The sequence below is a fragment of the Epinephelus fuscoguttatus genome, linkage group LG3, assembly GCF_011397635.1.
Source record: "Epinephelus fuscoguttatus linkage group LG3, E.fuscoguttatus.final_Chr_v1".
Classification (NCBI taxonomy): Eukaryota; Metazoa; Chordata; class Actinopteri; order Perciformes; family Serranidae; genus Epinephelus; species Epinephelus fuscoguttatus.
Window position 1 is genome coordinate 35,320,575 of NC_064754.1, and position 14,606 is coordinate 35,335,180.

The 14,606-nt window shown below is 40.7% G+C and overlaps 1 protein-coding gene across 3 annotated transcripts in view; it reads left to right on the top strand.

The window, feature by feature from the left end:
- Window positions 1-14,606, top strand: part of ube2o (ubiquitin-conjugating enzyme E2O) — a 51,536-nt gene that overhangs the window by 21,725 nt on the left and 15,205 nt on the right. For all 3 annotated transcript variants that reach the window (XM_049569905.1, XM_049569915.1, XM_049569924.1), the window contains exons 2-9: window positions 8,440-8,499; window positions 8,935-9,045; window positions 12,273-12,370; window positions 12,621-12,684; window positions 13,509-13,652; window positions 13,777-13,886; window positions 13,988-14,138; window positions 14,480-14,537. In XM_049569905.1, coding sequence (XP_049425862.1) covers window positions 8,440-8,499; window positions 8,935-9,045; window positions 12,273-12,370; window positions 12,621-12,684; window positions 13,509-13,652; window positions 13,777-13,886; window positions 13,988-14,138; window positions 14,480-14,537 — 796 coding nt within the window. The remainder of the gene's footprint in view (window positions 1-8,439; window positions 8,500-8,934; window positions 9,046-12,272; window positions 12,371-12,620; window positions 12,685-13,508; window positions 13,653-13,776; window positions 13,887-13,987; window positions 14,139-14,479; window positions 14,538-14,606) is intronic.

A 14,606-nucleotide genomic window follows, 5' to 3' on the forward strand; every position in this document is an offset into this window, starting at 1 on the left:
AAATGGGCCTGTCTTTTCTTTTGTTGTCTGACTCCGTGTCCACCACTATCTTCCCGCCTCCCTTCTCATCATCGCTACACGAGCCACAGCAGCAGTCAGCTGCTTTGTTGTAACCCTGCTGCCCAGCTTTCTGATCATTTTGCGGTATGTGTTTGCATTAATGCAGCGAGTATCTGCGACTCAGTACGCCTGGGAAATGAGATGGGGAAAGTGTTTCAGTCCTGTTTTAATAAGTTCTGTACACAGTTATGCATGTGTCTGAATCCAAATGTGTTGTTAAAGAAATGCATAAATCACTACTGCAGCTGTACAGTCTGTGCATGTGTGTAATTTTTGAAGAAGGCGAATGTGTGTCAGAGAAACAATTTTCAAGATGTCTTAAGGACTTGTTTATTTCACGTGAGCAGCATAAAGACGACTCCCTCATCTGCACACAACAGGCATCTGCTTCATTTGCACACTTCACAAAGTAATGACTTGCAATTAGGTATTTGCTTGATCTCAAACAATAGGGATGCACTGCTTTTGAAATTCTGGGCAGAAACCAAAATTTCAAATAACAATTTGGCTGTTAGCCGATATCAATGTCTTTATGTTGTTGTTTATTTTGTTTAAGTGGTAATGTGTTCCACCTTTTGTGCCTGGGAAACAAAGAAATCTACACCACAAAAAAAAAACAAAAAAAAAACTGAACTGCTTTGAAGTAATTAAGATCCTTATTATTACACTGCCTTTGAATGAGCACAAATTCAATCATACAAATTTATGAAACAACCTTAAATATGCACCTTTTACATGAAAAACATCTTTTAAAAATAACTCCCTGAAAAGCATTTTTATTTTATATATCATAATTTCCTCTCTAGTATCTATTTTATATTGCTGTAAACACATCAACAAAATTCTACTTCAAACAAGTATCTGGCCAAAATGAATACAACATGAATACAATACAATGAACACATCATGAGAATGTTATAATTTACCTTTGTCCTATTCTCGTTTTTACATAATAGAGCTTGAACGCATCATAATGTAACGCAATGCAACCTCCGTTAGAGCTAATATTAACTAGTTCTTGTCCTGCCGATTTTAAGTTTAACCGATATGTTGTTCATTATTGGGGAAACAATAGGGCGTGTCCAAACACGTTTTCTATTGTCTGTTTATCTACCAGCCATCTTGCCCCACAACATTGAGATCACAGAGCCCATTTGTCAGTCATTGTGTTCTTCTTGTAACTGCGCATTAATTTGAGTTTGTGGCTGTTTCGAGTCTCGAGCCCCGCTTTTTAGCTTGCGCAGAATTAATGTGACACAACAGAAAAACATCAGCCACTGTCATCGTTTAATGACATTTGGTGTGCCAATAGGCTGAAGACAGTCAACAAGGTGAATATCGGACGGTGCCCATGTTCAGCCAATAAATCGGTGCATCCCTACTAAACTAAACACAGGGTTGCCAAACCCTGCTGGTTCCTGTATAAGTTATCAGTTATGAAATGGTGGGTTTTTAGTCCAGTAAAACCAAAGATTGTTAAGTGCTCTCTGATTGTGTGAGTAAGTCTGTTACGATCATTACGTTAGCATCTTATCAAGGTCAGCAAAAATGATCAAGGTCATGTCCATATATCGTACAGTATTGCCCCTGTGTTTAAATGTGTTTTTGTTTACATACAAGAAGAAGAATTTCATATGCCAGACTAAACAGCAGGGGTTTCCAGACCGTTGTAAGACTTGTGTGCAGCTCCTAAGTGTTTTTTCATAGCACCTTAGATGAATGAACAGAAGGAAACTATGCTGAGACACACTTTGCTGTCATTTCTGGTCGCTCCTTCATCAAAACCTGCACAAATGTGAACAATTTGCATGTAGCCCACTGTTCATATTGACTTCAGCATTGACATTAGTACTATTTTCAGTGTCTTGGTTATATGTTTGTGTTTAATGTAAATATAATGTTTTGATATCCCCTTATCCATGTTCTAAGAAACCAAAAAAATGTGGCATGTAAACAACACTTCATCCAGGTTTCTAATCAGTGTCTGCTGTGTTGGCAGGTGCTCAGCTGGAGTTTCATTAGTATTTAGAAAAGAAAATGCAGGATGTTAAGCAATGTAATGACAGCATTACAACCAAATTGAAAGTGAAAGTCGACTTTTGTTACTCACGTCTTTCATTACTGCTCATCTGATGAGGAAGGCAATTGAAGCAGCGGGATAAATATTCTAGTAAATGAACTAAACCAGAAACAAATTCCAACTTAAAAGGAATAATGCAAACACACACACACAAAACAAGGAGTCCCCTCTGTCCTCTGGATTATTATTATGTATGCAGTGATATGAATAGTAGGGTTTTTGATTTCTTCAGTATAATAAAAACAAGGATTTTAAGACTTAAGTGTGACACTAGTGTGCACGTAAACTCACACACTCCAGCAGCCACTTGTTCAAGCAGCATCTGAGTGCTGTTCATCTCAGGGAAATGCCTCCCTATAATGAACTGTGACAGAAGTGAGAGATATTTCTTTTCTTCAGCATCATATCACTATGATCTGTGAGACAGCAGCTCTATGCTTCTTCCTCTCTTTAGTCTCTTCCTTGAGAAAAATCCCTCCCATTGCAGGGGCATGCTGCTCTGTGGCAGGATTTTGAAACAGAGGTATCTAAATCTGACATTGAAGTTACACTAATTAACAGTGTTTTACTATTGACACCCAGCCATTTCATAACAGCTGGTTGAACGGCAAATTCACACACTGTTTATAATTGATAATGGGAGCAAAGGTCCTGCTGTGGTCTTCATTGGTGTGGGGCATAGTGACCAACAGTGAGGTGTTGAGTTGTTGCCTGTGCTCTCTCTTACAGTGGCGTAAATGATATTGATTTTAAACACAGTGTTTTTGAACTGGTGAGGAAATCAGTTAGTACAGTAGCGCAGTGCAGCATGATGCACTGAAAGAATATTAATGAAGAAGAGCTGTGTATGTGTGTCCGTCTAAAGACGAAAAAATTGTTTAGTACTTCTCAGCTTCTCTCGGCTAAAAGGTCTGGATGAGGAGGGACACGGGAGGGTGAGTGTTTGTGTGTGTGTGCCTGTGAGTGTACTATAACCCCCAGCAGCAGAGACATGAGGAGCAGACAGGCTGCTGTTTAATAGATTACAAGGGAACATGGCGATCCATCGATTGTATCCCCTCCACACACACACACACACACACACAAACACTTGTGCTGGTATTTCTGTCCTGAGTAGTGTGTTTAGACATCTTAACACAAAAAAGGAGGACAGTCATAAAAATATGAATTGACAGATTTAATTTTTGGATTTAAATATTACTTAAAGGTTCTTCATGCAACATTCAGAGCATTAATATTGCCGCAAACCACTATTTGCTTTGTACAGATGCAGTGGAGTAATGCTCCCTGTGTGTGTTGTAATCCAAGCTTTTCTGTGGTTTGTTGTAGTGTTGTCAAAAATATTAATTCATTGGTTTATTGTTTCTGAACATTTGAAACACTTTCAGTACTCGTTTTTCGCCGTATCAATACACCGGTACCAGATGCTTTTTCTTGCTTTCTCATATTGTTAATGTTTACGACAGTCACTCTGCTGTTCTCGGCTACAAACCAAGAAAAGAGAAGTCATGTTATAGCCTTGTTATCTTTTAATAAAAACTTCAACTTCTATGCCCTCAATGTCAATTTTTCTCCAGTGGTATTAAAAATGGTATCAAATATTGATTTTATTTTAAGATATGACAACACTAGTTTATTGTAGTAAGTCGGTTTGACTGTTAGCATGTTAGCACATGTGTGTATCCCACTGGGTAGCTCATCACCTCCACTCGGCACTACGCTAATGCAGCAGATACCACTCATATCTGGACGATGTTGTTGTGTAAGCATATCACCCACCCTCCAGTTCCACCCTGGTTAACACCGTTAGCTCTGTCAGCACTGTTGCCAGTATTTAGCTCTGTTAACGGAGTTTGCACCGTTACCTGCTAGCTAGCTAGGTAGCTGTCGTGTCCAGACAACTCATGCACTCTGAATTTCTTGTAAAGCTCCTCTAAAGTGAAGTTCTTGTATTTTTCAATCTGTATCTTATTTTTTTAATTGTGGCCAGTCTGACTGTGGGTCATGCTAACTTCAGACTTGTCATCTCCGCTGCCCTGGAAATAGATCTCTATGTAGTTAGCTACAGGAGCTAAACCGTTGGGTTCCCCTCTGTGTTTTGTTTTGCTCAGTCTCTGAGACAAGTGTACATGTGTAAAATATAAGTTAAGCTCAAAGCTTTAGGAAACTTGGACTCGAATCTACATCTACTATCTTTTTCTAATATACATCGTCTTGCTGCCAAATGGCGCCTTGTTTCCTGAATCTCTACAGTGCAGGTGTGCAAGGGCAAATTTTACATGACCCGTCGTCAGAATGGCCACGATTATAAGAATAAGGGTAGAAAAATGTATGTTTGGTTTATATTTGAAAACTAAGTAGTGAATACAATGTATTGAATTAATCGTCCTCACAAGTATAGTATATGCTATACAATACTCCCTGTTTATGTGCTCATACAGCACCGTTACAATCCAAGATAACAAACTCTCTGCCCCCCCAGTCATTACTTAACATGCAGCAGGTCTCCGTGTTTTTAATTTCTTCGCTCTCTTTACTCCTAATTACATTCTCCTCCTCTACCTCCATCTGTCTCTGCCTAAACTCAGAGGCTCTTGCTGGCAGTTCGCTGCCACTTTGCCGTATACTTTCTGCCAGTAGAGCAGCTTGTGCTGTCACTTATAGAGTAGAAGCCTCTTACAGGTACACCTAGCATCTTATAAGCAGTTCATGGAGCTGTTTTATTAACTATTGTTCACTTTATGCCACATCGACCTGTAAATATAACATAGACACACACTAGACTGAGTTGATTTGGCATTCTGTCAGCTTGGTGATGCTTTCTTAGTGACTTTCGTGGTAATCTACAATCTTCTGTAGATGAAGTTTCAGTTTCTACAGGTGGTGGTAATTGTTCGGTTAGTCTGAAGTTTGAGAGTTACCAGGTGTCGGACCGTCCTGATAATCATTTTTGGACTCCGGAGCTTTAGCTGTAATTGAAAGTGAATATTCAAAGCTTTGGATGACAGATGGTCTCACCAATGGTCCTCGGCACAGAGCAGAGAGAGAGCGGGGCAAAGAGGGGCTGAGTGCAGCTCTACAATGAGATAAGATTTTACCCATTTTATATAGTAAAACAAAAAAGCAAATCAATATGTGGCAGTTGATGTTGACATTGTGAAGGCTGCCGCAAAGAAATAAACATATGGGACACCGCTATTTATTTATGATTTCTTTATTGCCATTCCTCAAAAGACTTGAAAACTGACTACCCGACAAAAAAATATCCGAATAGTCGTACATCCAGGTCCAGGCCTTAAAGAACTATACCTTGTGTAACTTGGTTGCCAATGGAGTATAAAAAAAGACATAATATATACAGTAAATGTTTAACTGATTAGTCTCAAAATAACACACACACACACACACACACACACACACACACTGCCTTGTTTTCTTCTGGTCTATTTGTTCAACAGCTTTTCATAAACTCTTTTTTTATACTTTGCAGTAATTTTCTACCACAGTTGTGAGTCAACAGTGTAGATAATGAAGGCTAAAGCACTGCAGAGATGCTGTGAGGAATAAAGAGCAGCTACTTGTCCTGAATAGTGAATTAATTATTTTGGTGCAAATCTCAGATGATTGTCTGTGTTGGAGCGCAGAGTGCTTCATAAAACTTTGAGCTGTTTTCTTCATTCGTTCACAGAAGTAAAGTGACATCATTGTTTTCCAACTGAGCCCCGTCCAATTCAAACCAGTGAGAAGAGCCCAGATAAAACAAAACAACAATACAGAAACTCTCTCATGTGAAATTACCAAATCTGTTCAAGTGCTGGCAGAAAACGGTGTGATCATGAGGGACCCTATTGATTAAAGTATGAAGCTGGTTGTGATAATGTTTTTCTGGTTTTAAGTATCCATCCTCTCGGAAGAACATGAAATTTGGTTGAAAGTCCCTGAGAAAGCTGGTTAATGGACCTTGAGTTAATACTTTTTGTCAAATTAGTTACTACTCTTGGTGCTTTATGTTTCTGAGGAACAATTTAATTCACTTACACCCAGTGCATTTCAACTGAAGTTGTGTTTTATGCTGTGTTGAGACAGACGACATTGTTCATGGAAAAAAAATGCAGACTATCACTCTCTTCAGTGAGGCCAGTGAGATTCATTTGGCCATTAATTTGGTTCTCGCTGTGCTCCCTGCCGGGTTCAGTGCATAATAAGGGATGGTCAATATGTTAAAATTTTCCAACTGGCCACTGTCAGCCCAGCAATGGTTTGTCATGTTCCACAAGCTCTCCTAGCTTTTTAGTCAAATAAATAAACAAAATTAACTCAAAGAAAACAGGCAGAAACTGAAAAATACAATTGTACACCTTTTAGAATTCAAGTTTCTCTTTTTCACAGAACTGAGACTGGCTTAACTGCCTTGTTAACTCATGGTGAAACATGCTTCATTAAATTTAACTGGAACAAAACAAAACCCACCAATCCCATCTTGGTTAGCATCTTTCCACTGTTCCAACAATCACTATGTCTGGTTAGGTTGATATAATCATGTATTATTAAGTAATTCTTTGATTAAGATGCAAAAATATGCTGATCTGCGCTCTGGTTATCCCTATTGTCTCTCTCTGCCCACTGATCACTGGCTCTCACTTGTTCTTTGGAGGCAGACCATTAAATCAGCAAGATAAGATGACAGAAATCGTCCAAACATAAGAACCAGCAACATGCTCGGCCTATTGCTGATAGCAAATATGTAATCGTCCATTGAGCTCACCAAGTGGCTTGCTGAGCGGTGCACATGCCTTGCTCCACACGGCAAAAAGCCATCGTAGCGTAAGCCTTTGGTAATAATGGGTTTCAGACAAGCGGCAACCTCCAAGGCTGACAAATGAAGCGAAAACGGAAATGCCAAAAACTGAGGTTCTTTGAACGGCCACTTGAGGCTGACTCTAGCAGCCAGTCCACTGTCAACCGTTTACATTTTATCGAGGTTTAAAGTTATGCATAATTTAAGGCGTGGCCACTTTGAGTGACAGGCTGTCTGCCAATAGCATCCTTGATTTCTCAGTCAGATCTCCCACTCCTCGCTCTTCCACAGCTCCACCCTCTTATCCAAATATTGTCACTTCTGGCTCCAAAAACCTAAGATGGCAACAGACAAAATGCTGAACTCAAGGCTTCAAAATGGGAGTCCACAGACCAATGGGTGGCGTCATGGTAGCTACGTCCATTATTTATACTGTCTGTGGTTTCAGAGTGAAGTGGTGCTGCTGTCGCGTTGTGTCTGAAAGGTCCATTTATCAACTTTTGCAACGCAATGTAACGTCATTTAGCAGTTTCAGGTAGATTGCTTTGTAACCTCGTCATAGATTCTGATGTTTACCTGGATATTGTTGCAATAGAGGATACAATAATAAAAAGCCTGTCTCATACTATAGTTATAAAATACTGTTCAGTATTTTGCAGTCTGATGAACCTCCAAACTCACAGATCTAGTACTCAGAGTAGCCCTCCTGGATCGTACAGTATTTAACACCTCAGTGGTGCCTGAAGCAACATGGCCCTACCAACGCCTTTTTAATTCAGAGCTATTTTTGGTCTGAATGACCATTAACAAGCATAGTGACACAGCAAAACTTGCTCACGGGAACAAGAATTCCCACTGCGACTCTGGGAGCTGAGCTTGTGCCAAGTTCAGCCCAGCACCTCCTGTTTTCTACCCTGTGTCTCTGCGGGCTTGTAGCTCTTGATCAATGCTGTTTTGCCTCCATCTGTCCATCAAGCTGTGGGTTCGGTAGTTGTAAACCATGTTGTTGCAGGTCCTATTTTTATATCACTGTGTTGATTAATAATTGATAGTGACAATATGTTTGCTGACTCCTTCAGTGTTCTCACACCAGAGGCTTGTGTTGGCCAGCTCAGTGAAATGTGTCTCTGTTTGGATGGCAAAATAATTTTATCTTGTCTCAGGGGGCGTTCCAGCTCTGCTGACTGTGCATGTTGCAGTCTTCATGGCTGAGAGCGCAGGGGACAAGACGAGGCTGTGACAAATCACATCAGTAATGTTGTAATGGACTAAGTGTGAATGTGATTTATATGCAGTTAATTTGGAAGTTCTTCTCCACGGTTCATCTCAGGGTCACTGAAGTGAGGAGTTCTCCTCTGCAGTTATCATAAGAAAAATGATGATCCAATTTCAGTGACCGACAGCCAGCAGCAGCTTCTGTCGGTGTGAGATATCTGAAAGATGAGGTCACCCAGCTGTGTCAGCCTCCATTTTCTAAACTTGTTTGCCCTTTGTTTTGCAGCTGAAACTTGAAGATCGATCCATCGTCATTAGAGACATTGTGCGACGAAACAACTCTAATGTAAGTGAAGTTTTTTTCCTTCATCTATAGCTCTCCCTTTTCGCTTCGCCTCTCTCATTCTGTCTTGTTATTTCGAGCTTTCTTTCAATCAAGTCTCTGTCTTTGTCAGTCATGTCACTGTTCACCGCTCTGTTCCATTTGCTGCATCAGACATGACTGGAATATTACTGCAGGTCGACATCTACAAAGGACCTAAGAGGAGACTTTCTGTGTCAGCGCAGTGCAACTACTCCCAGGCTGAATACAAATGCAACACTTTTTCTTTTGGTTGAAATTTAGGTGTTCTTGTTCACGTACCATCAAAGAACTGGTACAGGTAGACCACAGGAAACGCTTATAATCAATACTCAGGTTTTCCTGTTGACAAACAGGAGACTGGAGCAGTGATGATAATTGATATTACTATATGCTGAATTTGTATTTGTTGCATTACAGGACAACCAGTGTGGTATTGTGACCAACATTGACATCGAGTGTGCAGTGAAGCTGGTGGGAACAAACTGTGTTCTGTATCCAGTCAACAGCAAAGACCTGCAGCACATCTGGGTAAGACACTTTACTGAAGGGCCTTAACACACGTACGCAGGACCTTTAAATATATTGACAATAACGCTTCACTTAACACGTCTGTAATTTCCTAAGACATTTCCAAGTAAATCTCGTATAAGACCCATCTTATGTGGAACTAATTATATTTTTACTTATACACTGAACAAAAATATAAATGCAACACTTTTGTTTTTGCTCCCTTTTTTCGTGAGCTGGACTCAAAGATCTAAAACTTTTTCTACATACACAAAAGACCATTTCCCTCAAATATTGTTAAATCTGTGTTAGTGAGCACTTCTCCTTTGCTGAGATAATCCATCCCACCTCACAGGTGTGGCATATCAAGATGCTGATTAGACAGCATGATTATTGCACAGGTGTGCCTTAGGCTGGCCACAATAAAAGGCCACTCTGAAATGTGCAGTTTTGCTTTACTGGGGGGGGTCAGAAAACCAGTCAGTATCTGGTGTGACCACCATTTGCCTCATGCAGTGCAACACATCTCCTTCGCATAGAGTTGATCAGGTTGTTGATTGTGGCCTGTGGAATGTTGGTCCACTCCTCTTCAATGGCTGCGTGAAGTTGCTGGATATTGGCAGGAACTGGAACACGCTGTCGTATACGCTGATCCAGAGCATCCCAAACATGCTCAATGGGTGACATGTCCGGTGAGTATGCTGGCCATGCAAGAACAGGGATGTTTTCAGCTTCGAGGAATTGTGTACAGATCCTTGCAACATGGGGCCGTGCGTTATCATGCTGCAACATGAGGTGATGGTCGTGGATGAATGGCACAACAATGGGCCTCAGGATCTCGTCACGGTATCTCTGTGCATTCAAAATGCCATCAATAAAATGCACCTGTGTTCGTTGTCCATAACATATGTCTGCCCATACCATAACCCCACCGCCACCATGGGCCACTCGATCCACAACATTGACATCAGCAAACCGCTCACCCACACGACACCATACATGCTGTCTGCCATCTGCCCTGAACAGTGAAAACCGGGATTCATCCATGAAGAGAACACCTCTCCAACGTGCCAGACGCCATCGAATGTGAGCATTTGCCCACTCAAGTCGGTTACGATGACGAACTGCAGTCAGGTTGAGACCCTGTTGAGGACGATGAGCATGCAGATGAGCTTCCCTGAGACGGTTTCTGACAGTTTGTGCAGAAATTCTTTGGTTATGCAAACCGATAGTTGCAGCAGCTGTCCGGGTGGCTGGTCTCAGGTGATCTTGGAGGTGAACATGCTGGTCCTGGGCTGGTGTGGTTACACGTGGGCTGGTGTGTTTACATGTGGTCTGCGGTTGTGAGGCCGGTTGGATGTACTGCCAAATTGTCTGGAACGCCTTTGGAGACGGCTTATAGTAGAGAAATGAACATTCAATTCACGGGCAACAGCTCTGGTGGACATTCCTGCAGACAGCATGCCAACTGCACGCTCCCTCAAAACTTGCGACATCTGTGGCATTGTGCTGTGTGATAAAAGTGAACATTTTAGAGTGGCCTTTTATTGTGGCCAGCCTAAGGCAAACCTATGCAATAATCATGCTGTCTAATCAGCATCTTGATATGCCACACCTGTGAGGTGGGATGGATTATCTCGGCAAAGGAGAAGTGCTTACTAACACAGATTTAGACAGATTCGTGAACAGTATTCGAGGGAAATGGTCTTTTGTGTATGTAGAAAAAGTTTTAGATCTTTGAGTCCAGCTCACGAAAAATGGGAGCAAAAACAAAAGTGTTGCGTTTATGTTTTTGTTCAGTGTACATAAGAAGTGTATTTGCTCAGGATGCACCAATCTGATTTTCCGTCCAGATACCTGGTCTTTGGGTATCAGCTGATACAGAGTACTGATCTGAAACTAGTGTTTAATTAATAAGCTGTATGCCTCGCTGTGTGGAATCACTGAGATCATTCTTTTACATGTAAGTCGACACCAAGTTTGAGTTAAAAACTGCTTTGCTAACTTTTTAGAGTAAAACATAACAGATAAAAACACAGATATAAATGAACCAAAATAGAGACTTGGAATTTCCGTATGAAAACACACAGCTGCATAAAATGAGAACACAATGCTGCTGATGCATGACATAGTACATGCATGTGTAATCAGATGTAAATGTAGAATTGAAATGAACAGATCAGCTCCATTCTCACTGATACTCGAGTCAGTATCGGCTTCATATCCGGTATCAGTATCGGATCAGTGCATCTCTAATATTTGCACACTTGTGTACATACAGGCACTCAGTGATGAGTCAAGGTAACAAAATACAGCTTCCACATACTGTCAGCGCTTAAGGTAAATGTCGTGACAAACTATGTTTTAATGCAGCAACGGTAACAAATGCCCGATGATGGTCCCTGTGCTGACATGGAGCCATTTTTTTTCTGATAATTAAACCCAAACTGTATAGTTCTTTCTAGGACCTTTTACTAGGAAATTATTTGGAACATAGCAAAAAATAGAGAATTAGCAAATTTCTCTCTCAGATACAACAAGTAATAATTTTAATTACACACATTTAGCAATAACAGATATTATAAATTTGATAAAAAAAAATTGCACAGCCTGTTGTTTAATAAAGGTAAGGAGTGTGTGTGTGAACGAAATCATCTGATGACACAAAATGATCAATTGCTTTTGTAAGACTGAACGTTATTTTTCTTACAATTGAACAGAAAATTTGATGGTGAAATGTAATGGGTGTTAATCATGTGTATCGTGTCAATGTTCCTTACTCATTGCTATTAATGAAAAATAATGAAGAAAAACTAACTTCTTGTAACTGTTTTCTAAGAAGCAAGTAGTCAAATGTAGTCCTCTGTATTGGAATTTAATCATGAGGTGCCTAAAGATTCCCACCCCTAATCTCATGGTATGTTTAGTACTCAAATCTGTATATGGTACTTTAGTCGTTGTTGATAATAGGGTGGAACTAGATATATGATAATAGCAAGGTTAAAACTCTGCAACTTAAGACTTCATACTTAATACTGAAGAGTATTACAGTCCAAGCAGTCTATTGTGTCCGTTAACATACAACAGCACAGTGTTAAATCTGTAGTCCTGGCAGTTGGTCCGTCAGTCTTGAAGAAAAAGACCTAGATCTGTGAGTGATTACTGTGCACCCTCATAGTTACTGTGTCACAAGAAATGTTTGATAAATGTAAATTAAAATATTTTTCTTATTGTCGTGTTCTTTCTAGTCTTTTATGTACGGCGACTACATCGCTTACGACTTCTGGCTGGGGAAAGTGTACGACTTGACTAATCACATCATCCTCAAGCTTTCCAACGGAGCCAGGTAGATTGTGTGTGTGTGTGTGTGTGTGTGTGTGTGTGTGTGTGTGTGTGTGCCTCTGTGTCTGTGTGTGTGTCTCTGTGTCTGTGTCTGTGTGTGTGTGTGTGTCTGTGTGTGTCTGTGTGTGTGTGAGAGATTTAACAGCGTGCCTGTCAGCATGTCTGTCGGTGTGTCTGCGTGCTGGCACACATTCATCAGTGCCAAACCCAGTGAACGTCAACTGGTCGTCTCTCCCTCTGTCGCCTCCCTTCAGGTGCTCCATGAGTGTGGAGGACGGTGCCAAGCTTTACGACGTCTGTCCACATGTCAGCGATTCGGTATGTAGCCATGAGTGCTTATCTGTCACCTCAGGTTCATCCGCCCTGTGCAGAGCAGCTGTTAGTCAGGGGTCAGATCCTTTAACAAAAAGCTGGCTCATGGTCTGTAAATACTCCTTATTTATATTTTGTGTTTACACTCATTGTTGTGGCCCCTTTCCAGAAAACGATCATTTAGAATTTTAAAATTATTTCTAGTTTGCATTTTAGACTGTTTTTCTTTTCTTTCTTTTTTTAACAGAAAGTAACGTTTAATTTTCTTGACATCTTGGTGGTGCACCATGTCCTCTCCAGATCTTATTAATGGCATTTTAGATTTGAGTTTTACAGAAAGTTCTATAGCCCAGTAGCGAATAACTTTTAGAAATAGCAAAGGAAAAAAAGACTAAAAATTGCACTGTTTGGACCTTTTTTTTTTAACATGTTGCCTTTTTTTAACTTTATTGTGCATGAAATGGCAAAAAAAATTGATATGTTGTATTGCAATACATAATATTTGTGTAACTTAACTATAATGGGAGTTTAAGTTGTGTATATTAAATATATTACACATTATTGTACAGCTGATAAATCATCATGTCTGGTTCTTTAGTCATGTTGCATCTTTGTTACTGTGTGTTCTTCAGGGTCTATTGTTTGAAAGATATGCTGATGAATACAGTTGCCAATGATATTGCTCTGTGAACTGCAGTCAAACTGTCAAATGAGGCAGTGCTGATCAAATATGAATCAAGATTCTGTTACTGCATTGCATATTTCTCAGCTCAGATGTATGTTTTAGTGTACTGTTTAGCTGTAAAATGAGAACTGTGTTTGTTCTTCAGGGCCTGTTCTTCGATGAGGCGTATGGTTTCTACCCAGGCCAGGTTCTGATCGGTCCGGCCAAAGTCTTCTCTAATGTACAGTGGCTGTCGGGGGTCAAACCTGTCCTCAGCAGAAAGTGCAAGTTCAGGGTGGTGGTAGAAGAGGTGAGATGACAATGACTGTCCTGTCTATTTTCTCTGTACTGGATTATATACCTGGATAAATCAGTTGTTTACATATAATTGTGTATCTTAAATTGTCTCCATGGTGTCATCGTGCTCTCCTCAGGTAAAAGTGGTTGAACTGAAGGTGACGTGGATCACAAAGAGCTACTCTCCCAAAGGTTCAGACAGCGTCTATCCACCTCCCTCCACCATCACACAGGAAAATCTCTGCAGGTCAGTCTCATCTGTGTGTCCTCACACAGGTTTATGTAGGCACAATAGACACAAACTGAATCTGTATCTTGTTGTAACGTTACTACGCTGGTTGGGTTTAGGGTGAGGCGTTTGGGTTACTACGACCACACCCAGAGGCAGCTGGGAGAGAGGGCCCTATATGTTTTCCCTGCCAAGGGGGACGCCACACGCATCACCTGTGAAGGACCTGAGGGTGCCCCTGTCCTGCCTGAAGACCCCGTGGCCAGAAAGGTGAGGATAAGGATTTTTTTTTTGTTCATATATGTCAGCTCTGTCACAGTATATGAAGCACTTGTTATCTGTTTTAAAATGTGGGTTGATCAGGTTTTTATCCCCGCAGGAGCTTATTAACACTTAAAATGAGCTGTTCTACATGAGACAGTGATGAAGAGGAGATTATCACGGTGCCCTGTGTATTTTAAGAATGTTATCCTCAAATGTTGGATATTCCGTGGTATCACAGGGACTGTCAGTAGTTGTAAACGGTGAAGCATTTTTGATCATCTTCAAACCCTCACTCTGTGTGTGTCTGTGTGTGTGTGTGTGTGTGTGTGTGTGTGTGTCTCCTGCAGTTGAAAAGGATTTTCAAGAAGGATTTGGGGAAGAAGACGGAGAATGCCGACGCACAAGGTGCCAAACAACGCTCTGCAGAGAAAACACAGCATCTAGAGAAACATACAGTACACACACACACTCACG